Source organism: Papaver somniferum, chromosome 9 (assembly GCF_003573695.1).
Source record: "Papaver somniferum cultivar HN1 chromosome 9, ASM357369v1, whole genome shotgun sequence".
Taxonomy (NCBI): domain Eukaryota; kingdom Viridiplantae; phylum Streptophyta; class Magnoliopsida; order Ranunculales; family Papaveraceae; genus Papaver; species Papaver somniferum.
Window position 1 is genome coordinate 198,573,422 of NC_039366.1, and position 11,205 is coordinate 198,584,626.

General features: G+C 34.7%; 1 protein-coding gene across 4 annotated transcripts; it reads left to right on the forward strand.

Annotated features, from left to right (window-relative positions):
* The first annotated feature begins 3,676 nt into the window (after positions 1–3,676).
* Positions 3,677–6,837, forward strand: LOC113308195. Of its 4 annotated transcripts, none has more exons than XR_003339567.1 (3): positions 3,677–3,938; positions 4,961–5,128; positions 5,339–6,837. XR_003339567.1 is itself a non-coding variant. In XM_026556673.1 (3 exons), exons 2-3 carry the CDS (start codon positions 5,057–5,059, stop codon positions 6,443–6,445), a joined length of 1,122 nt encoding a protein of 373 aa, XP_026412458.1. In that variant the 5' UTR covers positions 3,677–3,938; positions 4,961–5,056; the 3' UTR covers positions 6,446–6,837. The 4 variants fall into 4 exon arrangements, 1 of the variants encoding a protein (XP_026412458.1); XR_003339568.1 differs by having other exon boundaries at positions 5,391–6,837; XR_003339566.1 differs by having other exon boundaries at positions 4,961–5,123.
* The last annotated feature ends 4,368 nt before the right edge of the window (positions 6,838–11,205 follow it).

An 11,205-nucleotide genomic window follows, 5' to 3' on the forward strand; every position in this document is an offset into this window, starting at 1 on the left:
TATGTATATAGCTTGATTGGGGCAAGTGACTATTTGATTAGCTTTGTGATTTTGTATTATTTCGGGTTAGTTTTTTTAAAAAATAAATAAAAAAATATATATATATATATACTCCCTCCGTTTCTAAAAAAATAGGCTTGTTTGGTTTTCACAAAAAATAAGAAAACTAATCATTGTAGCCACTTTTTCATGTTTTTTCCCAATATATCCTTTGGTCCCCACTCGGAGAAAGAAGTGGTCCCCTTTTTGTATTAAGAGAGAAAATGGAGAGAGAGAGAAGTGGTCCCATCTATGGGTATACTAGTAAAATCATAACATTTGACTTTCCATATATGGAAACAAGCCCATTTTTTTGACATACCCAAATAAGGAAATAAACCTATTTTTTGGAAACGGAGGGAATACTATTTTTAATTTACAAGCTTCTTTGCAGAATGTTTCTGAACATTTGAATGTATTCAATATGTTGAGGAAACTCCAATTGCTTCATACCTTCTATGTCAGAGTATTTCTGCCCTCCTGAGGATAAATAATATTATGTAGGTTTCTATTATCTTATTTATCACAATGTGCGTGATGAAAATATCAATTGTTCATGTGCTCTGAATGTTCTTGAACTTTTCATTGAGCTAAGAATAAAAGTGATTATCTTATCCCACTGATATAAAATTCTCTCAATGTGCTAACCTCAAGAGTCAGGTTTTTTCCTTGGTTTGTTTTGAACCATTTAGGAATCCTGCTTTTCATGTGACACGGTACATGCATGGGTCCAAACCTACTAAAGGGGTTATAAAGGTTTCGTGTGCGTGCCTTTCTTCTTCTTCACTTCGTCTGCGTATGTGAACTTGGGCGTTTTATGGTTCGCATACCAGCTCCATTAAAACTTAAAATTGGAGGTCTAGTAAAGATGAAGAAAACAATTTCTTAAGGAAGCTCATCAAGTAAGTTCTTTTCTTGTTCTTCTTCCCTAAAACTTCTTTTGTTTTCTATAATGAGAAGGTCTAATGGTGATGATAAGAAGCCAAGAAAAATTTCTAAAGGTCTTGTTACATCCTCTCTCTCAAGTAAGATTGTTCCAAGTGACGAAGACTCTACTAGAATTGCATTCATCAATAATTCTAGTAGTAAGATCTTTGAAAGGATTTCTTTTAGTGGATTCATACTAGAGAATAAATTGATAAAGGAAAGTGATCATAAAGAAGATTTGGTATGTTTTTAAAAGTATAATTTTGGTAACATCTTCAATGGTTTTGGTGAGGGATTTGACACTCTCACAAGAATCTTTTATGCTAACATCCATGATGTTAATCTTGATAACTTGGAATTCAAGACTATGATAAATAGGAAAAAGATTATAGCTGATAGAGAGTTAATTTCAAAGATCACCAAAATTCCCTTGGGTAATTTTTGTCTTCCTAGATCAAAAGGAGAAAGATCATCTTATGAAGCCATTTGTTTTGGTCTTTATCGCAAGAAGTTTGATTGGATAAAAGGGAAATTTCCTACCCAAGATCTTAGTATTGCTTTAAGGATCTTCAGAAAACTTGGCATTTCTAATCTTTGTCCCTCCATGATTGAGAATTCTCGGTGGAATCGTGAATTTGCGAAATTGGTCTATTTCTTTAAAATGGGTTCTCAAGGTCTTGATATTTGTGGATTTATCATTCTTCAAATGATCTCGATGACGTCATCCAACAAGAAGTTAGGCTTTTCATGCTTAATTGGGAAAATATGTAGTGCACATTCCATTTCTCCTATTGAAAACTCTACTCCCAAACTAGTTCGTTCAAGTATTTTCAAACGTATGAAGACGAACTACTACAAAAGACAAAGATGTGATACTCTTGACGGTTCTTGTAATCGTACCACCTTTAGTCTTCTTCAACAAATTCACAAGGGTGTTTGAAAGGTTAATTCCAAGGTAAAATGTGTGCAAGAACAATTGTGTGTGATTGCTACAAAATTTCCCAAAATCAAGGAAGAGATGGATAAAGTTCAGGCCTTTTGGATGGATTCCGATGATAATGAAGATGATGATTAATTTCTTTATCTTTTGGTTTTATTTTGTTTAGGAAACTTCTTCTGAGAATTTATTCTTGTGTTTAAGAAGGATAACTAGGGTTTGGAATAGTAATTATTGTGATTACACATAGCTATTGCCAACAATTTTCATGTTGCAATGTTTTTAGATTTATTTATTTAAATTCTAAGTTATTTGGAAGATGATTTTAGCAGTATTTAATGTTTTTGATTTTATATATTGCAATTGAGATGTATGTGTTTACGTCCGTGAACTATGATAGTATCTCATATTTGCTCAAAAGTTAAGTCTATTATGTCTTTATGTAAATATTGATAAAACATAGAATGAACTTTTGAAATTTTGCAGTATTGATCTTTCCCTGATCCGCTTTTATGTGAAAGTAATGTATGGCTCTGTAAGTTTTCTTATGTTGAGCGTTTCCGATTAAATTAATCAATAAGTACTTATTATGGTTAATTTATTCGAGTTTACCGGATACAAATCCATGTGGTTTGTTAATGACCAAAGAAATTCTTCTTTTCTTGTAAAAGTAAGGTCGCTCATGTTGTTCTCTTGGGAATGACATCAAATGGGGGAGATTTCTTAATTGAAATTGTGCTTAATTAGTCATATCTTTGTGGGGAGTGCGGCTGTGGAATACTGTAGGAGTTATCTTGTATCTTTATAAACTTCTTGATGAATACACTAAGTTTCGGCTATGTGAAATCATTGAAACAAAGTTGATATGTTATCTTTTAGTCATGAATTATCTCTTTGAGAATTTCATTATGATCCCGTAGTTTTCGTACCTTTGCCAATTTATATTGACAAAAAGGGGGAGAATTATTTAGTAGTTCACACGACATACATATGGTTTACGGATCATTATGTAAGGGGGAGTGTTTTCATTGTAAGATGGAAGTATTGACTAAGGGGGAGTGATATATATCACGATAGTATTATTTTAAATTTGTGATGCAAGAACTTTGACTCTGTATAATAATATGTCATAAACCTACATGAGGCAGACCATCTTAGTTATCGGCAGGACCTATCTAGTTTTGAGCCAGGTGCCGTTAGTAGTTCTAGTTATTGTTAATCATTGAGTGGCTCATGCTCTGCACGATAGTAGTGTGTCATCCAGCCTTATATATAGAATGTTGTACACCTCTAAGAGGTAGCTAATGAATAATGTAAAATTTATCTTCTTCCCTGATTCCTTCTGCAACTTCTTGTCTGACAATGTCTTCTTATTATCCCTCTAATTCGTCTAGTTCTTCTCCTAATCCTCTAATTTCCCATGTCTATCCCAAATCATCTCTATCCTTAGAGATCCAAGTTGTTCCTGATAATCCAATTTGTAGTCGGTTCACTACAAGTGGTATCAAAGCAGTCGATTCTGCGGCTTCAAACATGAAAACCCTAACAAAAAGTGAAAAACTATCTATTGGAGTTGAATTATTAGGCTAAGTCTTATGGGAGAGATATCTAACTGCTAGATTGGCCATCCACGTCAGTTTGGGCAACCTCCTAAGTCTTATGGGAGAGATATCTAGCTGCTAGATTAGCAGTCCACATCATCTGTGAGCGCCGAACCATTCGGCGCTTAAATCTCAGTCATTAGATTTTTGTGATTTTGCTGAGCGTCGAAGAAGTTTTTAGCCAGATGGAAGAAGTTTTTAGCAACAGAAACAAGAAATCTTTTACTAGTGGAACATGAGATATGTAGGAGAATTTATTGACAAAGACTGAAAATCTAGTTCGATAGAAAGCTCCGAATTAGTTGATTCGACGCTGAAGAAAGCGATGCTGATTGAGAAATTAATTGATGAAAAACTTGAAGGAACTCCAATTGATTCAAGTTCAGAGAGAATTTTCTTTCAAAAATCTTCAACTCCTGGTGCAACAAATGAAGGTAATTTTCAATCTAGTTTTAAATTTGTTCTCTCTGTAACCGATGGATCTAGTGCTACTAATGAAGTTCAGGAATACAAGGAGAAATCGAAGTTTCTAGATTATCAATAGGGTAAACTCTTCATTTCTGAACATAAGTCTCTTAATAATGTTTTGAATTCTCAAGTTAGAAAGGTTACAAATACTGAGGTATAGGATTTCAAACTTATTAAGAGGTTTTTTTATTTGGTTGGTGTTTATGAATTCAAGTTTGATACAGCTACTTCCTACTCGTTTGCACTATATATGTGTTCAATTTTAATAGCCAAATACAATGGCAATTGTGTTCATGAGCTGATTAGAAAATATGGGTGTCAACCAGATGGGTTGATTAGTGAAACAGTTGCTTGTATGCTAGCTAATGGTGGTTTTATCACTACTGCTTGGGGTGTATTTGATAAAATGCTTGGGAGTGAAGGTTGGAATTCGAGTGGTAGCATAGATTATTCTTTTCATAGGATATTTGATCGCGGAAAAGGATGGAAACTCATTAAAGGGTATCCATTATTTGGTGGTTATTATAGATTATGTTTTGATAGGGTATTTACTTGTGTTTCATTCGTTCTTAAGGTGGGTTCAGTTCCAACGGCTTACCACAGTGGAATTTTTTTTTGATAAGCTTGTTAATAAGCATGGGTTTGAATCAGATTCACTGTATTTTGATTCAATTCAATTGGTGCTGGCTAAACCTGGTAAAATGTTTCTAGTGGATACTGTGTGCTTTAAACGGATACCGTGTGTTTATTCCTATCCTTTTTTCAAGTTTACTGGTAAATTAATTGATCGTGGGAAAATATTCAAACTCATTAGGGGGAATTCATATCTTGTTGGTGAATATAGATTCTGTGATATGGTTGCTTCTCGTTGGTTTATCCTTCACTCGTGTTTGAATCTCATGGATGGATACGACATAAAGTTGAGAATGGGTGTGAATGGTAATATAAATAACTGTGAAATTCAGAATGCTTATAAATGCTTTTGCAGGAGTGAATAGGTGAAATTCAGAATGTTTGATCAAAGGCTTGAAAGTTGGGGAGAAGCATTTTCTCTTCTGCGATTGAAGTGTGTATTTCTTGCTAAATGCCTAAAAGTGTAGCATGGAACTTGAGCTGCGGTGTAGATGATTTTCTCTTACAAATTAAAAAAGGTAAGGTGAGTTCCATGTTAATAATAGATGAAGTTCTCTTCATTTTCATGAATTTTGCTCACTGGATATATGATCATGGAAAGGTGTTAGATGTTATTAAAAGGCTGAAAATGTCACAAAGAAATAGTATATTTGAGAATACTTACACAGCTCTATGGTTGCGAGTGGTTATAATGGATAGGACGGATGAATTATTTTATAAAATGCTACTGCAGGAACATATCCTCTAGACTAAATTGATTCAACATTATTTACATAATGCTACAGGAGACATAGTTGGTGAATTATGGGAGGTACTACTTTTAACCTTGTTCCTTTTCGATTTAAGAGGTACACAAAATGTTTGTGGATACGTTTTGATTTTCATTGCATTACTGGGATTAACTAGATCTATTGTCCTTGGTATTTATGGGAATGAAAACCACTTACTATTACAACTTAAGAGTGGTATGTTTGTGAAGAAGAGAGCAGTGAGAGAACACATTTTGTGTTATTATTGTTGTACAGTCTTCAATATCAGGATTGAATTGGTACATCCACATGCATTCAATATTTCTGTTCATCACATGTTGCAGCCGTGGCCTGATGTTTATGGTTGTTTTTATCCACATGCTCCAAGTCTTGAATTCAGATGGTTCCTTGTGGAGTTCCGTGTTTTTCTTCTTGTGGCGAGTCTCATAATTCGTATAAGATATTTTAGACCTTTAGGTACAAATTTATTTCTGCACAGTCCCTTGCTTGCTCCTGGTTCTACCAAGTTGGAGTTCCTGGCAAAGATAATTGGAATACAGGTCTTGCTCGCGGCATATCATATTCTGACTGTATTGTTTTGGGTAGGGTACTTGAGGTGGAAATTCAGATTGGTCATCTCAATTGATTTACGGTGTATGGAAAATATTTGTTGGATTGAGTTGAGTTTTATCCCAGTTGTGTTGCTTGATACAACATGGTACTATGGAACAAATCTGTTCGGCGAAACTGAAACCGATAAAGAAGGTTGTAACTTTAGCACTGCAGTTGGAGTTTCTCGTATATGGGTTTCGAATATTTCAGCATTTTGGGGTTTGTGTTTCCCTCCAAGAAAGGAAAGTAGGGTACTCAAGCTTAACCAACTTCTTAATCGGCAACTACACCGCTTTGCTGCAACGAGGGACAGGAAAGTAGTGCTGCAAGTTTCATATTCCATCTGGAGTCGTTGGCATTTGTTTTGCCGTGCACAAAAACATCTTACTTGCAACCAACTCTATAAACTGCTGAAGATCATAGCAACATACCAGCACAAATTAGTGAAGTTCTATATTGGATGTAACATTTTTTTTTGACTTCGTTTATATCACCAGGATCATTATGTCTTTGCTGGAATATTACAGATGGGTCAAGCTGGAGATAAGAGACTTGAGCTACATTTCAGTAATGAAGAAAGTATGCTCATGGGGGTTTACACGGCCAATTACTCTACCATCTCTGACGCTGATTGTGACTATAATGGAACCGTGATCAAGCTGGAACCCTACAGTTCACTTGAAAAAGATAAATGGGTTGTGATTTTTGTTAGAAAAACGATTAATAAAATTGATTTTTAAAGATTTTAATTAATTGTTTCTTTTGTGAATGAAAAACTTGTTAGTCCCACATCGTGGAGTTTCCACTCTTTAGTTGTTTTAAGAGACTATATAAGATTTTTAGTCCCGCATCGGGGAGTTGCTCTGCTTAAGTTGTATTTGTCAATTATATAAACAAATTCACTACTTATGTAAACTCTATGGGAAAAGGGAAAATATTTTATATTGTTTTCTTTAGCATTCGCTATTTTCCTTAATGGTTTTTTCGGAGTTGCCAAGCTCAAGTTGATCATCTACTACATATACTAGTAGTAGGTGTATTAGGGTGTCTTATCCTGGAGAGATATCCGTCTTGTGAGGGCTATCGCATCACTCTTGAGTGTAGCCAGGCGCTAATATCTTAAGGACAACGTGTTGAACATGTGACTCACTCTGTTTTCCAAAGTTTTGCCTTGTTGCTATTGCGGAGATATGGGGAGCTTGTTCGTTTCGTCAAAGCAATCAATTTCATTATAAATGAGCTAAGTATCAATAACTTTTGCTTATTTGATTTTTCTTTGTTTTTGATTATTTCACCCAACAATTTTTCCTTGAAATCTGTCAGGGTCACATTCACATTTACTATTGGTTTTGAGATGCAGTTGCAGCAATGGTGCCTCTTATGTAGATGTGCTCAGTTTTCATCATCCATCCTTGAGGACAAGGATGATTTGGAGAGGTCGGTATTTTCCATGAACCTACATGAGGCGGACCATCTTGGTTATGGGCATGACCTATCTAGTTATGAGTCAGGTGCCGTTAGTAGTTCTAGTTATTGTTAATCATGCGAGTGGCTCGTGCTCTGCACGATAGTAGTGTGTCATCCAGCCTTATATATGGACTGTTGTACACCTCTGAGATGTAGCTAATGAATAATGTAAACTTTATCTTCTTCCTTAATTTCTTCTGCAACTTCTTGTCTAACAATGTCTTCTTATTATCCCTCTAACTCGTCTAGTTATTCTCTTAATCCTCTAATTTCCTATGTCTATCAAAGATCATCTCTATTCTTAGAGATCCAAGTTGTTCCTGATAATCCAATTTGTAGTGGGTTCACTACATAATACTATGACACTATATAACAATGATTGAGAACATTTGTTTCTTATTGTTATGGCTATGGATCTCCAACAACAATGGTGTTGAGTTGAACACGTTCAAAATCGTTGGAGTACTTTACCAGCTATATTTTCGGAGGATGGATAAGTTGAATTTCATCTAACCGTTCATGACAACACTGATCTAGTCTAAAATAAGGAAAATCAAACGTCTTTTTGATAATTCATCATTATATTCATCTAGCATCTCATCTATGGATTAAAGCAACCAATCATGTCATATTCATCTATGGATGCTCAAATAAGTGGGTGATTTATGTACATGCATTCTGACATACATTGTTTACATGGGTCTTCTAATAATAAAAAAATGCCAGTTCTTGTATGCCAAGCATTTTTGATTAAAAAAAACCCACAAAAGTCATTTTTCCGAATTGATAATTTGAGCACCTTTGCTTTAAAAATAAATAAATTTAAAGCACATTCTAAACATAAATCTTGTTGTAGATCTTGGTTGGATTGATCACCAATATTACAAATATATTATGAAGATCATGTCATAACTATGAAAAAGATCAGTTTTTTTGTTCTTTAATTCTTTTGATGAGCTACAAAAAGATTAGGTGCTGTTAGAGGTGCCTGATTTTTGAACCTAAACCGTTGCTTTTCTGTTGTTACAGATTTATAAAGAATACTGATCCATAAACTAACATAAATGTTTGGTTTACAAGTATTTTGTAATTTAGTTTTGAACTAAAAAGATATTACTATGTAGTTGTCGTTTGATGGCCGGAACAGGGAAGAATTCGTAGAATGAGGAGAAGAGGATGAAGATGGTAGCGCGGGTGGTTGCTTTTGCTGCCCTGTGTATTAACAGCATGCTCATATGCTGATAGAGGGACCGAAATTTCTTTCCTGCAACATTTTATATAATTCCATTTAGTGTACAGTAAAGACGTTATTTACTACACTGTGTTTCACTAATTCTATTTTTATAATAAAGACGATATTTATTAGATCGGGTCTTATGGACCTTCCCAGTCTCTTCCCAAGACCAAAAACCGTGGCTATATCTCCCTCTTCCCGCAAACCTTCCTGGTGTTTGAGAATCCCAGCGGGAAGACTCCGGAGACGGATAATGGTTAGTCGTTCTCAAAGAGTGTAAACTGGATAGCTATTAACCTGTTTCACAATTAAAAACCATGTAACTTGGTGGGGTCAGGTGGAGTTTTTACGTAAAAGTTGTGTAACTTCGTTGAAACCGGATAATCATTAACTGTTTTCAGTAAAAAAAATTGGGTAACTTACTAGGGTTTTGGTTAAAATTCGTATTACTTTGAATATGTGGGGCCCTTTTTCTAACTAAAAAGGATGATCATTATCCATTCACCATTTAAATAGGGAATAACCGCAAGACCTAGGCCCTTCCCAGGATGAGGTGGAAATGTGTTTGGGAAGAGACTGGGAATGTCCATAAGACCCGATCTTACAATGTGTTTCATCATTTTTATAAAGTTTATGTGTGGAAACTTATTTTTTTCACCTATTTGACAGGTGAAGATTTGTATTTATACAAAACTAAAATCGTATAGAAATATAATAGGTCCCACAAAACCAAGGGCCCCTACAAATTTCCGAGGTGCTTTGTCTGTGTGGTTTTAATTTTGTTAAAAAACACGGTTTGTTTAGAATGATTGTTATCATAATAAGCATCCTCCAATTTGCTCATACAAATAAATTATAAAATAAGACAATATCTTTTCGATACATGGATTTTTTAGGTTGAAATTTCCATAACTTTTGGTTTCCTCAACGTAAATTCTGCCCTTGATTACGTTAAGATCCATTATGTACACGGTAATATCCGTCATGTACAACTAACACAACCAATATGGTGTGAGAAATCCATCATGATTCATGACACGGTAAGGATTTGGACTCAATAGATTGATGTCTGCTTCCCCATGGTCTATACTAGGGTCTGTTCTCTCTAGATGACACGACAAGACTATTCCAACTCGATATGACACGACAAGACCCTTCCAACCATAATACTTATTAGATTTCGAGGTCGTTGTCTGCCCTTATAATCATCAGAAACACATTTTCTTTTCTCCCTCTCTTTTTTGTTCTTTCAATTTCTGCTTCCTAATAGCAGCTTCCGAGTGAGTGGGGCCCCTGAAATGTCAACCTCAGTAGATAGTGGTAGTATTTGGTTCTGGGACATGGATAATAACTACTATATCTAGTATTTAACGGACTTTTCGAGAGAGAATCAAAGGCCTAAACCTCTTATCCTTTGAGTTGATAACGGATGATTATGTAAGAATCCTCCATCGGTGCCTTAAAATGCTGCAGAGAAGAGTGATGATATGTTGACGTCCAAAAAAACCGTGAAAAATCCCGTGAGGTGATCGGACGGACGAGAACAATGCTCTCCAGCATTGGGATTATAAATTACAAGCGGGTAGAAGTGGGTCCGTCTTATGTGAGTCACGGTATAAACCCCGGGATAGAAAGCATTATTGTGTAAAAGATGATTGGAAGTTGGAAATTGGATAGTCGGAGATCTACGTTCATCATTTCAAGGGTTAAAAAAACAAAGGCAGAAAGATAAATGTTATACATCGTTACATTATAATTTTACATTTGTATTTGATGTTTAATATGCAAAATAAGCATGTCACTTCGGATTTTCATATACAATATTAGCTAATCACTTCGTAATTTTGTAATAATTGATGTGCACGTTAATTTTTCCTCTTTATAGGTATAGGCTCTTATTAGCACGATTCATCCATATAGGAAAAAAAGATCTTATGCGATCCATAACCGTTAATCCTTACAAAAATCGTAATTTAAAATTACTTTTTATCTTAATAGAATTTCCGTATAATTGATTATTTTAATTAAATCTCTGCGCAAGAGATACAGTCTAACCTCGATAAACGAATTTCTTTCTCTATCTGCGTCACAACTAAAAATAAACATATTCCCTAGTCCCTATAATTACGGCTTGTAGTAGTTTTTTTCCCTAGAATCACTCATTCTTTTTTGGTTTACACGTCAAATTACCTAATCTCTTTTCTTTCCAACAATTCTCTAATGTGTTTTACTTGCCTCTCCAGGTGTAATTTCACAGGTAGTCATTGACTTTTTTCAGAAGATTCTTTTAACTTCATAAATTATAATGGTCGAGTAAATGTGAAAATACAAATCTTCACCTATCACATAGGTGAAAAAATAAGTTTCCACACATAAAATTTATAAAAATAGTGAAACACAGTATAATAAATAGTGTATTTATTATAAAAATGGTGGAACATAGTGTAATAAATATCGTCTTTATTGTACACTGTATGGAATTATAAGAAATGAACTTTCGGTCTCTATATCAGCATTTGACCATACACAGGGCAGCAA

Excerpts from the sequence above, each read along its gene's own strand:
- LOC113308195 (XM_026556673.1), top strand. The coding sequence starts at position 5,057 with ATGCCTAAAAGTGTAGCATGGAACTTGAGCTGCGGTGTAGATGATTTT. Across the intron at positions 5,124-5,390 it reads TCTCTTACAAATTAAAAAAG|GAGACATAGTTGGTGAATTA; the intron begins GTAAGGTGAGTT and ends ATAATGCTACAG.